The sequence below is a fragment of the Eulemur rufifrons genome, chromosome 6 (genome assembly GCF_041146395.1).
Source record: "Eulemur rufifrons isolate Redbay chromosome 6, OSU_ERuf_1, whole genome shotgun sequence".
Taxonomy (NCBI): domain Eukaryota; kingdom Metazoa; phylum Chordata; class Mammalia; order Primates; family Lemuridae; genus Eulemur; species Eulemur rufifrons.
Window position 1 is genome coordinate 78,636,680 of NC_090988.1, and position 14,750 is coordinate 78,651,429.

Consider the following 14,750-nt stretch of genomic DNA (forward strand, 5'->3'; position numbering starts at 1 on the left):
GGCTGAGGGAGGAGGATTGCATGAGCCCAGGAGTTTGAGGTTGCTGTGGGCTAGGCTGATGCCCAGGCAAGAGAGTGAGACTGTCTCAAAAAAAAAGAATTGAAGAAGCTTTAAAATAAAACAATCTATTAATATTTTTGGCATATGTTTAAAGAAGGCAGGAAAGTATTTGACATCTAAGAGAGGCAGCACTTTCTGTAAAGTGTTTTTAATCTTATACAGTTTGTTTTTAAATTTTGTGTTTTTTTAGGTTTCCAATTTTAAAAATTCACTTTTTCAATTTATATCTGGCCCCATAATTGAATTGCATTCAGAAGGGCCTTGGACTCTCAGGTTAGTAAGGTAGAAGTTTTTTTATTTTTATTTTTTCCAGAGTACCACAGATTTTACTATGGTATGGCCACTTAAAAGAAACATTGATGGTTTTTGAGCACATTAACCTGGATCTAAACTAATATACTCCAAATGAGAAATAACAATGAAATTGAGACAAGAATATACACACATGAATACACCATTAGTTGGAAGGAGGTGTTAGTATGTTAGGATAAGGAGCATCTTCAGTTAGAATGTCTGAGATTAGAATATGAGCATTAGATGCATTACAACATATCTTCTTTTGGCATACGTGGTGAATTTGCTAGCCTCTGTGACTCCCTTCTACATTGATCTAATAAATTATACAGAAGTAAGTCAAGTGAGAAAGATCCTTTATCACCCCACTGGATAGAATAATTTCAAGTAGTAGAAGTTCCTTACCCACTGCTTTAAGCCCCAGATATTCTCTGGCTTCTCTAACTAGCCTCTTCCTCATTCTAGGCATAACTGTGACAGTGTCAGTCACCATGTAATTACAATTTGTTCTTTAAGGCCAGGCATGGTGGCTCACGCCTGTAATCCTAGCACTCTGGGAGGCCCAGGTGGGTGGATCGTTTTAGTTCAGGAGTTCGAGACCAGCCTGAGGAAGAGCGAGACCCCATCTCTACTAAAAATAGAAAGAAATGATCTGGACAACTAAAAATATATATAGAAAAAAATTAGCCGGGCATGGTGGTGCATGTCTGTAGTCCTTAGCTACTCAGGAGGCTGAGGCAGGAGGATGGCTCGAGCCCAGGAGTTTGAGGTTGCTGTGAGTTAGGCTGACTCCACGGCACTCTAGCCTGGGCAACAGAGTGAGACTCTCTCAAAAAAAAAAAAAAAAAAAAAAAAACAATTTGTTCTTTAGATATGATTTGATACATGTGGCATAAAACATGTCCTTGCGTTAGAATAATCATTATAATAGAATTCATTATTCATTTGTAACTTTACATTTAGTTAAATTCTTTATTGCTGTCTACTTTTTATATTTTAACCCCCACTTCCTGCAACACACACAAGTGGAACAAGAGGAGATACCTGGTAAGGAGCAGTAGAGTAAGTTGATTGGAGTCATGAGTGCTGCCTGACATTGGGCAAGTCACGTTACCTCCTTGGACCCCAGTTTCCCGATTACTAGCGTGAGGAGTTAAATTAGATTTTCTCAAAAGTCCATTCTAGTTTCTGTGACTGTATTATTTTAAACATTTCCAAGTGTTATTTATTCTTTCAGGTGCCACTAGATATTTTTTATTTTTATAGTATTATATAAAGCATTTAAACAGTAAAAAGGTGTATATAGTGGAAAATGTTAGTTCCTAACTATAGTCCTATTTTTTAGAGAAGAGTTAACAGTTTGGTATGTATTCTTCTTAGACATCTATGTATCCACTTAATGTTTATAGCAACATTATTATTAGGATATGCCATAATTATTTGATTGATCCTTATTGATGGACATCTTGGTTGTTTCTACTTGTTATAAATAATAACTATAATGAATATCTTGTACAAATATGTTTGTGTCCACTTATATCTACAGAATAAATTTCTAAAAATAGAACTTTTGGATCACAAGGATATACACATTTTTACTTTTGCTATATGTGGCTAGAGTGCTGTCCTGAAATGTTAGCAATGTCTTCTTGACAGTACTTTATTAATTTCTGATCAACCTTTCATGATAAGCATGCATCTATTGTTACTGGGAAGTTGTTCATAGGAAGTCAAAACTTGAAATGCAAGAGATTTTTTTTTTTTTTTTTTTTTGAGACAGAGTCTCACTCTGTTGCCCAGGCTAGAGTGAGTGCCGTGGCGTCAGCCTAGCTCATAGCAACCTCAAACTCCTGAGCTCAAGCGATCCTCCTGTCTCAGCCTCCCGAGTAGCTGGGACTACAGGCATGCACCACCATGCCCGGCTAATTTTTTCTATGTATATTTTTAGCTGTCCATATAATTTCTTTCTATTTTTAGTAGAGATGGGGTCTTGCTCTTGCTCAGGCTGGTCTCGAACTCCTGAGCTCAAACGATCCGCCCACCTCGGCCTCCCAGAGTGCTAGGATTACAGGCGTGAGCCACCACACCCGGCCACAAGAGATTTTTTAAATGAATATATTTTGGCGAAAGAAACTGTACAGTTTGCAGTTAACTCACTGGTATTTTTAGATTTATTTATCATGTTAGATGTAGGCAATTTAGTGTTGATGTTTCAATTTAAATGTTATATATTTTAGGTTGTCCATTAGTATTTTGCTTTGGGATTTCAGGGTAAATTAATCACTAGAGATTATATACATTTTTATTGGCTTCTTAATTTTCATATGGCCTTATCAAACTAATTATAAGCTCATTTATATATCAATTATAGATGTGAATTGTAACTTTGTTTTTACTTTAAGAAAGCTAGCTATTCTGAGGCCATAATCATACCTGTAATCCTAGCAATTTGGGAAACCAAGGCGAGAGAATTGCTTGAGCCCAAGGGTTCAAGATAAGTCCAGGAAACATAGTGAGACCCTGTCTCGACAAAAAATAAAAATAAAATTAGCTGGTGTTGGTGGTGTGTGCCTGTAGTCCCAGCTATTCAGGAGGCTGAGGCAAGAGGATCTCTTGAGCCCAGGAGTTTGAGGTTACAGTGAGCTATGATGATGCCACTGCACTTTAGCCTTGGCAACAGAGGAAGACCCTGTCTCAAAAAAACAAAATCAAAAGAAAAAAGAAAGCTGACTATTTTGAAATGTAATTTTCAAAATTTACTTGCAGAACTAATTTGTCAGGCTTTTAAGTCTTATAAACATTTTGACATGTTAGATAAGGGTTAGATAAGTCACTGCTATGGAAACATATATTTAAGTGTTTGTCCTGTGATTGCATAAAAATCTTTGTGCCTTTTCTTCATAGGCATGCATTCTTCAGCAGCAACTGAGCTGTTTGTTACTGGACCTTTGCCAAGCACTGGAACACTTCCACCATCTGCCCTCCCTGCGTATCAGCATCCCACCACCTTCAGCAATAGAAACTTTGCTACCACCTCACCTTTGGTGCTTCAGGACTCAACTTTTAACACTACATCAAATGGAATTTTAAATCCTCATGACCCTTTGCTACAAATCAAGACTTCCCAGGGAACTGTTCCAACTGCGTTAGCATTCGAGCGCCTGGGCAGTTCTGCATTAAGTAACAGCATACCACCTCAGTCTTCAACATATCGCTCAGCTCAAGAATCTGCTCCCCATCTTTTACAACCTCAGTTTAGTTTGTTGCCTTCAGCACTCGGGGGAGCCCAGCAAACTCCTCAAGCCTACAGTTCAACTCTCTTTACTAGTTCTACTGCTTCCATTGAAAGAGCTCTTCTTCGAGAATGTAGTGTTATTAAACACCATCAGCGGCCTTCAGGTACCCAGTCTATTCAGGCACAACTGACTGGTTCACATCACTCCTTACATAGTTATCTATCAAATGCAAGTGTAGTTAATTTTCAGGAAACAACCAGGCAGTCATCTTTATCCTGTAGCACAATTGGAGATTCCACTCAGGTGAGCAATGGAGGATTGCAACAGAAGACCTCCCAGGTCTCAGTGGAGCTTGCTCAGTCTTATTCATCTGTAATTCCATCATCAGGGTATCTTCCTTCTAGTACAAAAGTAAAAAGCTGTTCTATAGAACAACCACTAACATCAACTAAGAACCCCAAACCTCAAAATATAATTCCTCCTGTGCAAACACTAAGTTATTCAACACCTTTACATAACCAGAGTTCTGTAATATCGGGCCAAGCACAAATTTATTCTACAGCGCAGCTACCAAGCCTTTTATCAGTTAGTCAGTCCCAAAATTATGGTTTAGTACAGCCACATAATGTGCCATCTATTGTTCATTCACAGGTTTATAGGTCCAGCAAGGTTGAGAAATTGCCATCCTTATATAAAACATTGACTTTTTCTGGGTCATCTCAGTCTATAACTTCTGAAAATCAGACACTTAGTTATTCATCTAATCAGCAAGAGGTATTATCTTCAGTCACAAATGAGAATTTCCCTGCTCAAACAAGAGATCTGTCTTCAGTCAGTCAGTCTCAAAGTTATTCATCAGGTCACTCTCAGGGTTTATCACCAGTTAGCCAGACACAGGTTAGTTATTCATCTCAATCACAAGTTTTGTCAGTTGTTAGTCCTTCAGAAAGCTATGCTTCTGGGCAGTCCCTGACATTAACAGCCCCTTCTCTTTCTTATTCTTCTGCCTCTCGGTCTCAGAATTTGCCAGATTCTAGCCCAACCCAAAATTATATTTCTATGCATTCTTCCCAAAATGTTCAGACTCAAGAGTCATCATCTCCCCAGTCCCAGAAGTTTTTGCCTACTGTCCAGTCACCTTTTGCATCCTCTACTCATTGTCAGACGTTGCAGAATAACATACCTTCCCCTGATCCAAAGTCTTACGCTGACAGAAAACTTGATTCAGATGTGTATACATCTTCAAAGCAAGAAGATGATTTTCCAATGCAAGAGTTACAAATATTGCAGCCACAAGCATCTCTTGAGTCATCAACCCAGAGGCTGTCTGATGGGGAAATTAATGCTCAAGAATCAACTTACAAGGTGTCAAAAGCAGATGATAGATATTCTCAGAGTGTAATCAGAAGTAATTCCCATCTTGAAGATCAAGTTGTTGGGATTGCTCTACAAGGGTCAAAAAAAGAAGAAAGCATGGTTGGTTCAGTGACACAACTTAACCAACAAATTGGCCAAGTCAATAATGCAACCACCCTTGATCTTAAGAAAGCAACTAATTTAATACAAACTCCACAAGTAAGGTTGAATGCTAAAGACCTAAACCAGCAGCATTCTCTTATACATAAGGTGCATGAAACCGAGGTCCAGGAACAGCATGATCAAATTATTAATGCCTCATCTCAAATTCAAATTCCAAATCATGTTTTAGGACATGGCCATCAGACATCTCTTCCTAATACACAGGTCCTTTTAGATTCTGCCTGTGATTTACAAATTCTTCAGCAGTCAATGCTGCAGGCAGGTTTAGGACAAGTAAAGGCATCTTTACAAGCACAGCGTGTTCAAAGTCCTCAACAAATAGCACATCCTTTCCTTCAGATGGATGGTCACATTATTCAGAGCAATGGCGATCATTCTCAGCAGCAGCTCCATCCTCAAACTCCTGAAATTATGAAAATGGACCTCTCTGAGGCTTCAAAACAATTACAACAACATCTAACAACAAAGGGCCATTTTAGCGAAACAAATCAACATGATTCAAAAAATCAGTTTGTTTCTCTTGGATCAATATGTTTCCCAGAGGCAATGCTTCTCAGTGATGAAAGAAATATTTTGTCAAATGTAGATGATATTTTAGCAGCTACAGCAGCAGCTTGTGGGGTTACGCCTTCTGATTTTTCCAAGTCAACTTCAGATGAAACTATGCAGGCTGTTGAAGATGGTGACTCTAAATCTCATTTTCAGCAGTCATTAGATGTCAGTCATGTGACTTCCGATTTTAACTCTATAACAGCTACAGTTGGAAAGTCACAGAATATAAATGATATTTCCTTAAATGGAAATCAGGTTACTGTAAACCTTTCACCAGTCCCCACCCTTCAGTCAAAAATGACTCTTGAACAACAGCACATTGAAACACCTGGTCAAAATCTACCAACTAAAGTAACTTCAGCAGTGGTTGGACCAAGTCATGAAGTCCAAGAGCAAAGTTCTGGCCCATTCAAGAAACAGTCTGCTACCAATCATGAATCTGAAGAAGACAGCGAAGTTCCTGTTGATAGTACATTAAATAATAACAGAAACCAAGAGTTTGTTTCTAGTAGTCAAAGTATAAGTGGAGAGAGTGCTACATCAGAGAATGAATTTACCTTAGGGGGTGATGACAGTGGTGTGTCAATGAACCCAGTTAGGAGCACACTTGCACTGTTGGCCATGGCCCAACCTGGGGATGCAATCAGTGTCAAGATTGAAGAAGAAAACCAAGATTTAATGCATTTTAACCTTCAGAAGAAAACAGCTAAAGGAAAAGGACAAGTTAAAGAGGAAGACAACAGTAATCAGAAGCAGCTAAAAAGACCTGTCCAAGGCAAACGCCAGAATCCAAGGGGAACAGATATATATTTACCATATACTCCTCCTTCCTCGGAAAGCTGCCATGATGGTTATCAGCATCAAGAAAAAATGAGGCAGAAGATCAAAGAAGTGGAGGAAAAACAGCCAGAAGTCAAAACAGGATTTATTGCTTCTTTCTTAGATTTTCTGAAATCTGGGCCCAAGCAGCAGTTTTCCACTCTCGCTGTACGAATGCCTAACAGGACTAGACGGCCAGGGACCCAGATGGTTCGTACATTTTGTCCCCCACCACTTCCAAAGACTTCATCTACAACACCCACACCTTTAGTGTCTGAAAGTGGGGCTCCATCAGAAAAAGTTGATAATGAACTTAAAAATTTGGAACATTTATCTTCATTTTCTTCTGATGAAGATGATCCTGGAGTATGCAGTCATGATATTTATAAAAGCATCTCTACTCCTTTAACTGCTTTGGATGCTACTTCTGATAAAAAGAAGAAAACAGGTAAAGTTTTAAATTTTTGATGCCCAATTATGACTTTCTACTGTTATTTTTCTAACTATAGTCTGCATTTGAAGTCTTTTTAGCTTAAAGCAGGTCTACAAATCTTCAGGACAAAATACATAGGTAGGTATCTTATGGACTTTTTTTTTTTTTTTTTTTTAATTTTCCTTGCCCGTAGGATAGGTCTGGGTTTTAGGTTGAGTAGTTCTGGTTTCTCTTGGCTTTTTGACACAGGCAGCATAATTTATGCAGTATGCTATCCAGACTTCTCTAATCTAAGACATCTTGAAATAGTTTATGGATATGAGGCACTGTCTTGGGGGGTCCTGTTATAGTACAAACCTGTATGCCAATTTTACCTGAAGATGAACATTTTAGTGTTAAATATGGTTATGTCATATGCAATATGCATATTTTATAATTAAGATAAAATTTTAAAATTTTGTGCTGGCATCAAATTATATACCCAAATCTTTGGGTATGTGTTTCACTTTACTCTGTGGTTAAGGGAACTTGAGAGGAAATGTTTAAGAAGCAGTACCTTATGTAAAATAATTGACAGGTAAGTATAAAAGTTACTTTTTTAAGAAACATGCCAAAGAGAAATTTATAACAATAATTTAGCTACTAGCTACCAGGAACTAATAACAGTGTTGTGAGATATACATTGTTTCCTCTAGTACACAGATGATATAAACTGAGAGTAAATGAATTGTGTAGGTTGATACAGCTACTAAATCACAGAACTGGAATCTGAACCCAGGTTTGTCTGATTCTAGAGCCTGCCTTCCTGCTGAGCTATTAAGTACAAATAGGGTGGTGCTTTAAGAGTTAAACTTTGTTTAGTAATGTACTTCTCATCTTCTCTCTGGGTTTGAAACTACCTTTTATCTACTATGATGATATGAAACAACTGGTGTCTGATAATACGTTTCTAAAGAATTCTCATTTTGTTACACAGGGAAATTAGCATAATGGAAAGTCAGTCTTAGATTCAAAGACGTTACTATGGATGCGGCTAATCCTAGCTCCCCCCTTTCCCCAATTCAGAGTGCTTTGCAATTATTATATTCCCTCTTACATTCCTAGAGCAAACCTTTTGTAATCTCTGTTCTAAAATATGAGTCTAAAACTACTTTCTTCTAGACATCCATTATCTCATTTTAGTTAAAATTATCACTATCAACCCAGTCCTTAACTCTTAGGTCTTTGAAGTTCTCTTTTTACCATCTTTGTTGCCTAATCTGCAAGAACCCATCATCTCTTACTTTAACTATTACAACAGACTACAACATTCTACTTTCATTAGAATCTTCCTCATCATTCCATCCTCCACATTGTCATCAGATTTTATCTTTGTATAAAAGGAAAGCTGATTGTTACTTCTGCTTTGAAACACCTCTTTATGCTTCATGGGAAAAAAATAAAGATAATATGTAAAAGTTTTCCTTTTTCCATGTTTTTACTCTTTCCACTTTCCTTCTTCTGTAACTACTGATTTTCTCATTGTTTCTTGGACGTCTAACCGCCTTTCACGATTATGAGCCTTTGAACAGATTTTTCTCTACCTAGGCTGCTCTCTTCCCCATTTTTTAGTCCAGCAGATACTTAGTTGTCTTTCAAAATTATTTTCAGTCATTTTGTGGAAGCCACTCCAGGCAGAATTAGTGCTCTTATCCTTTGAATTCCCACAGCCCTTAATTGTCTATGAAAGCATTTACTTTTGTGTTTTAATTTGTTCTTTTACACTTCTATATATTTCATTAGTGTGAGTTCCTTTAGGCCAGTGAATGGTTATAGTTAAGAATTTAGGCTTTGTAGTTAAATCACCTTAGGTGCAAATCCTAGCTTAATAGTGGTGTGACTTTAGGGACGTGTTCCTCATCTGTAAAATGAGACTATAACATAGTATATCGTATCCTCCTCCTAGGGTTTTTGAAAGAATTCAGAGACATGAGATTTATAAATTTGGAAAGGAGAACTTTATTTCTTATGATGGGTTGCAGCCTGCATGCTGAGAAGCAGAACCTCCAGTTGAGACCTGAAAACAAGCAGGAAGGAAGGGTGAGACAGGAGTTTTATGCTAAACAGGTTGGCTAAACATACACATTTAATAGGTTATGGGAGACGCTGTGAAATTCATGAAAGGGGGTTGCACACATGTGTGATAGGTAAACATATCTTACATATATCCTGTGTTCACCTTGGGGGACAGAGTTAACATTAAAACTTAGGACACAAGGCACTTTGTGTGCAGCCTCCATAATCCAGCCAGAACCAGTCTAGGGTCAGTGGTCATTTATTAGGGAGGAATGCTTTGTAAGCTGGTCTACTGTCCTGTTGAAATTGCAATAAGAGAGGGGAATCTGGCTAAGGCACTAACCTGGTCGAATTTTAAGTCAGTGGAGGAGTCTTCTGTTCTTTTTATTTTTTCAGGGGTGGTTTCTGTTTAACTCTTAGGAGGAAGCATGACTGACCTCTCATCACCTCATGGCTGGGAAACTTAGTTTTTAAGTTTTTCTGTGGTCTCCTTGGCTAAGGGAGTCTGTTCAGTCAGGGGAGTTTAGGATTTTATTTTTATTCCACAATAGATACCCAATAAATGTTTGTTGAATGAATGAGGATATATAAAAGAAAAGTAGAACATTAAGGTAACCATGAGTTAAATAGTTGGGTTTTGCTTTTAATTTTGTGACTAGAAGTCTGAGTTTTGCACATATGTTGAACAATATCAGTTTAAATGAAGTCATAGGATATGATGGGCCTGTGGTACCCCGCATTTCATAATTCCATGGTAATTAAGTTAAAAGCAGGGAAGCCAATTTCTAAATATTTTCTGGAACATTTGGCTTGTTGCCAGTTTCTGTAGACTGCTGTAGCAATTCTGAGCATATGAAAATGTCATTAGTTACAGCTGTTTTCTCCTGTTTTGGACTTTAAATTATTTATATGCCTAACGGGCATGTTCCTTGCTGTAAAATAAGTGTTTTCTAGTAAAGTTTGTGATGAAATAATTGTCTGTAAAATAAAAATTACTGGATTAAGAAGAAAACACAATGAAACTTTATCTGGGATCAATGTACACTAAGTGCTAGGCTTTTTTAGGAAAGATGGTGCACAGTTGTCTAACTGATTTCTGTATTTGCATTGAAAAGACCAATGGGATATTAAGGGAAGAAAACCTGTTTGAATCCCAAAACTAGAGATGGGTACTGTTTTCACTGGTCCCTCCTCCCTTCAAATTGTATTCAAGTGCAGTAAAAAACTAGTTTTTGCACTACTAAAATGTTTCTGAATCTATATCAAGTAACTTTATTATTATCAAGCCAATGGAAGCATTGGCTAGTTATAATTTAATTTCATTGAAGGTGAGTGGCATATTTGCCTATGGATTTGCATAACTTATTCTAGGATTTTTTTTGTAGATTTCTTAGGATTTTCTGTGTAGAAATTTATGACAATTACGTCATCTGCATATAAGGACAGTTTTATTGCATCCTTTCTAATCGTAAGCCTTTTTCATTCTTGTTTTAATTCACAGGTTAGGACTTCAAGTATGTTTAATAAGAGTCTTGAGTATGGACATCCTAGTCATGTTCTCAATCTTTGGGGGATAGAATAAGTCTTTTACCATTAAGTATGATTTTAACTGTCAGTTTTTTGTAGATGCCTTTTGTCAGGATGTCCCCTGCTTTGCCTTGTTCGCTGACAGTTTTTGTAATGAATACAGGTTGAATTTTGTCAATGCTTTTTTCTTTGTTTAGATGATCATGCAGTTTTCTTATTTAGTCTGTCAATATGGCAGATTGCATTGATTGATTTTCTGGTTTATTTTCAGGCTTGCATTCTCTGGATAAACTCTACTGATTGTGATATGTTATCTTTTTTATACATTGATGGATACAATTGTCTAATATTTGGTGAGGATTTTTGCATCTATGTTCACAATGATTATTGTTCTGCAGTTTTCTTTTTGTAGTCCACTTTTCTGGTTTTGGTAAGAGGTAATTGCTAACCTCATAAATGAGTTGGATAGTGTTCCCTTCTTTTCTGTGTTCTGCAAGAGATTGAGTAGTCCTAGTTCTTCCAAAAGTGTTTGGTCAGATTTGGCAATGAAACCATCTGGACCTGGAGTTTTCTTTGTCAAAAAATTTTTCAGTAGGAATTCAATTCCTTTGATACAGAACTATTCAAATTTGTCTATTTCTTCTTGGCTGTGTTTTTTTTGTTTGTTTGTTTGTTTGTTTTGTTTTGTTTTTTTGAGACAGAGTCTCACTCTGTTGCCCAGGCTAGAGTGAGTGCCGTGGCATCAGCCTAGCTCACAGCAACCTCAGACTCCAGGGCTCAAGCAATCCTCCTGCTTCAGCCTCCCAAGTAGTTGGGACTACAGGCATGCACCACCATGCCTGGCTAATTTTTTCTATATATTTTTAGTTGTCCATATAATTTCTTTCTATTTTTAGTAGAGACGGGGTCTCGCTCTTGCTCAGGCTGGTCTCAAACTCCTGAGCTCAAACGATCCACCCGCCTCTACCTCCCAGAGTGCTAGGATTACAGGCGTGAGCCACCACGCCCAGCTCTTGGCCATGTTTTGTTAGTATCTTTGAAGAAATTGGCCCATTTCATCTAAGTTAATTAATTGCTATTAATAGTAGCATTCCCTCATTATCTTTTTAATGTCTGTAGCATCTGTAGTGATTTCTCCTCTTTTATTTCTGATGTCAGTAATTTGTATTTTCTCTCTGTTCATCTTGGTCAGTCTGGATAGAAGTTTATCAATTTTATTGATCTCTTTAAAAGATCAGCTTTTAGTTTCACTGCCCTTTCTCCTTTGTTGATAATTTCATTGATTTCTACTGTTCTTATTATTTAATTTTTTTTGCTTTGTTAAGGTTTATTTTGCTTTTCTTTTCCTAGTTTTTTTTTCTGGTAGAAACCTCTATTATTGATTTGAGACCTTTCTTTTCTACTGTAAGCATTTAATATTGTAAACTTGTCTCTAAGCACTGCTTTAGGTACATCCTGCAAATTTGGATGTGATTTACTTATTTTCTTTGAGTTCCAAAATTTGAGAAATTTCTTTTGATGCTGCCTTTTTAGTCCATGAGTTACCTTGTTTAATTTTCAAGTATGTGGGGATTTTCCTATATTGATTTCTAGTTGAAATCCACTGAGGACAGAGAATATACTTTGTGTGATTGTAATTCTTTTAAATTTGTTAAAGATTTGCTTTATGGCCCAGAATATGGTTGATCTTGGTGAGTAGATTGTCCTATAAATATCAGTTAAATCAAGTTGGTTTCAGTATTGTTCACCTTGCTGATTGTCTATCTTCTTGTTCTATTAAAAACTGAGAAAGGAGTGTTGAAGTATACAAGTATATTTATGGAATTGTCCATTTTTGCTTTCAGTCCAATCAATTATTACATCATGTATTTTGAGCTCTGTTTTTAGATTTGTACACAGTTAGGATTGTTAAGTCTTGCTGAATTGACTCTTTTGTGAGAATGCAATCTCTCTCTTTATCCCTGGTAATAATCCTCATTCTGAAGTCTACTTTGTCTGATGTCAGTATAGCCACTCCAGGTTTCTTTTGATGCATGTTTTATCTTTTTCCATCTTTTTACTTTTAACCTTTCGGTGATGTTATATTTAACATGGATATTTTGTAGATAATATATATTTCATTTTTGTCCTTTTTAAAAAAATGCAATCTGAAAATTTATGTTTCAGTTGGTATGTTTAGATCATTTACATCTAATGTAATTACTGATATGGTTGGATTTAGAACATCCATTTTACTGCTTTCAGTTTTTCACCTTTGATTTTTTTTCCTGTTTCCCTGTTTGTATCTTTTAAAAACTTCTTTGAATAAGTTTTAGTTTTTCACTTTAATTTATCTCTTTTTTTTGGCAGTATCTCTTTGTATCATTATATTTTTAGTGGTTGATCTAGGGATTACAACGTACATATCTAACTTTTCACAATCTACTTAGAGTTAATATTTTTACCATTTCAGGTAAAATGTAGAAGCCTAAAAACCACACAGTTCCCTTTATCCTCCCGTGTGTGTGTGTGTGTGTGTGTGTGTGTGTATGTATGTATGTGTATCCTATATATTAAATCTACCTATATTGAAAACCCTGATAATTAGAATAGTAATTTTTGTTGTCAACAGTTGTGTGTGTGTATAAATAACAAGAGGAGAAAAATTGTCTGCTATTCTTACCAAAATATATATCATTTCTGTTCTATTATTTTTACTCCTGATGTTGCAAGTTTTCCTCTGGTATCATTTCCCTTCAGCTCCAAGAACTTTTGTTTTTTAAAGACTTTTTCTTTGACTTTCAACAATGTAATTATGATTTGTCTGGGTATGGTTTATGCTGTTTGGACTTACTGAGCTTTCAAATCTGTAAATGTATGTTTTTCACCAAATTTGGGAAGTTTGGCAGGGTGGGGGGGGTCAAAATTTTTTAAAATATTTTTTTCTGCAGCGGTCTCTTTCTCTCCTTATGCAACTCCAGTGACATGATACTGTTCCATAGATTCTTGAATCCTGTTCATTTTTTCAATCTTTTTTAAAAGTTCTTCAGATTACATAATTTCTATGGATCTATCTTCAAGTTCACCAACTCTACAGCCTTCCCATTTTGCTGTTGAGGCTATACATTGAATTTTATACTTGATATTGTCATTTTCAATTCAAAAATTTCTATTTTGTTCTTTTTCTAGTTTTTCTCTTGAGAACTTACGTATTTCCATTAATTTCAAAAACATATTCATTTTACCTCATGGAGCTTGGTTATAAGAGCTGCTTTCAAGTCTTTGATAATTCTAACCTCTGAATCATCTTGCGGATGGGACATGTAGATTATCTTTTCCCTTTGAGAATTGGTCACATTTTCCTGGATCTTTGTATATTGAGTAATTTTGAATTACATCCTGAACATTTTTAGTACTATATTGTAAAACTCTGGGTTCTATTAAAATTCTCTGGAAAATGCTAATTTGTTTTGTTTTAGCAAGTAGTCAGACCATGAGTTCTGTCTCACCTGTGAATGGTGGTTCCAGTGTCAGTTCTGTTTTCAAAGCCTTTGCTTTGCTGCTTTGAATGTCTTTTAGCAGCTAGTCTGGAACTTGGATGGGTGGTAGACTATGTTGTACTTCAGATTTTAAAGACTTTCTTATGCTAGTAGTTTGGGTTTATCCCACACATGTGCATTTTAGGCATGAAAAATGGGATTTGTGTGGGATCAAACGTATTAATAGAATGAGAGGATCCGGTTATCCAGCTCTCTTTTTCCTGGAATTTTCCCCATACTACCCAGATCTCCGGCTCCTCTTTCCTAATCATTTGGCTAGAAAGCAGGGATTTTTCTTAGAGATTTAGCTGCCAGTGCTTTGACACCATTCAATGCAACTGGGACTGCCCCTGGGGCAATGCCATGAGAGGAAAGAAAGAACTGGGATTTCCCTTATACCTTTAACCTAGGGGCCTTGTTTCTAGGTTTCTCTGGCCAAAAAGCCCCTGGTTCTCTTAGGGTTTTAGATGCCCCACTGCATTGCAGCTCTGTGATAGGGTTTTTCTTGGAGTTTTATTGCTTGCACACTGTGTAGTTCTGCTTAGGGACTATCCTCGGGTTAATGCCAGGCTATAGGAGAGGAAAGAAATCCAGGAAACATTTCCATGTAAGGATTGTTATTAATATTTAAGTTTGGGTTTTCCTCCCAACCTGCGGGCTATTACTAACTTTTCAGAGTCTTCAGGTAGTTACATTTTATATTTTATCTGGAGTTTT

At 36.7% G+C, this 14,750-nt stretch overlaps 1 protein-coding gene across 4 annotated transcripts in view; it reads left to right on the forward strand.

Moving 5' to 3' along the window:
- Positions 1–14,750, forward strand: part of QSER1 (glutamine and serine rich 1) — an 80,600-nt gene that overhangs the window by 32,478 nt on the left and 33,372 nt on the right. For all 4 annotated transcript variants that reach the window (XM_069471247.1, XM_069471249.1, XM_069471248.1 and 1 more), the window contains one exon: positions 3,259–6,948. In XM_069471247.1, coding sequence (XP_069327348.1) covers positions 3,259–6,948 — 3,690 coding nt within the window. The remainder of the gene's footprint in view (positions 1–3,258; positions 6,949–14,750) is intronic.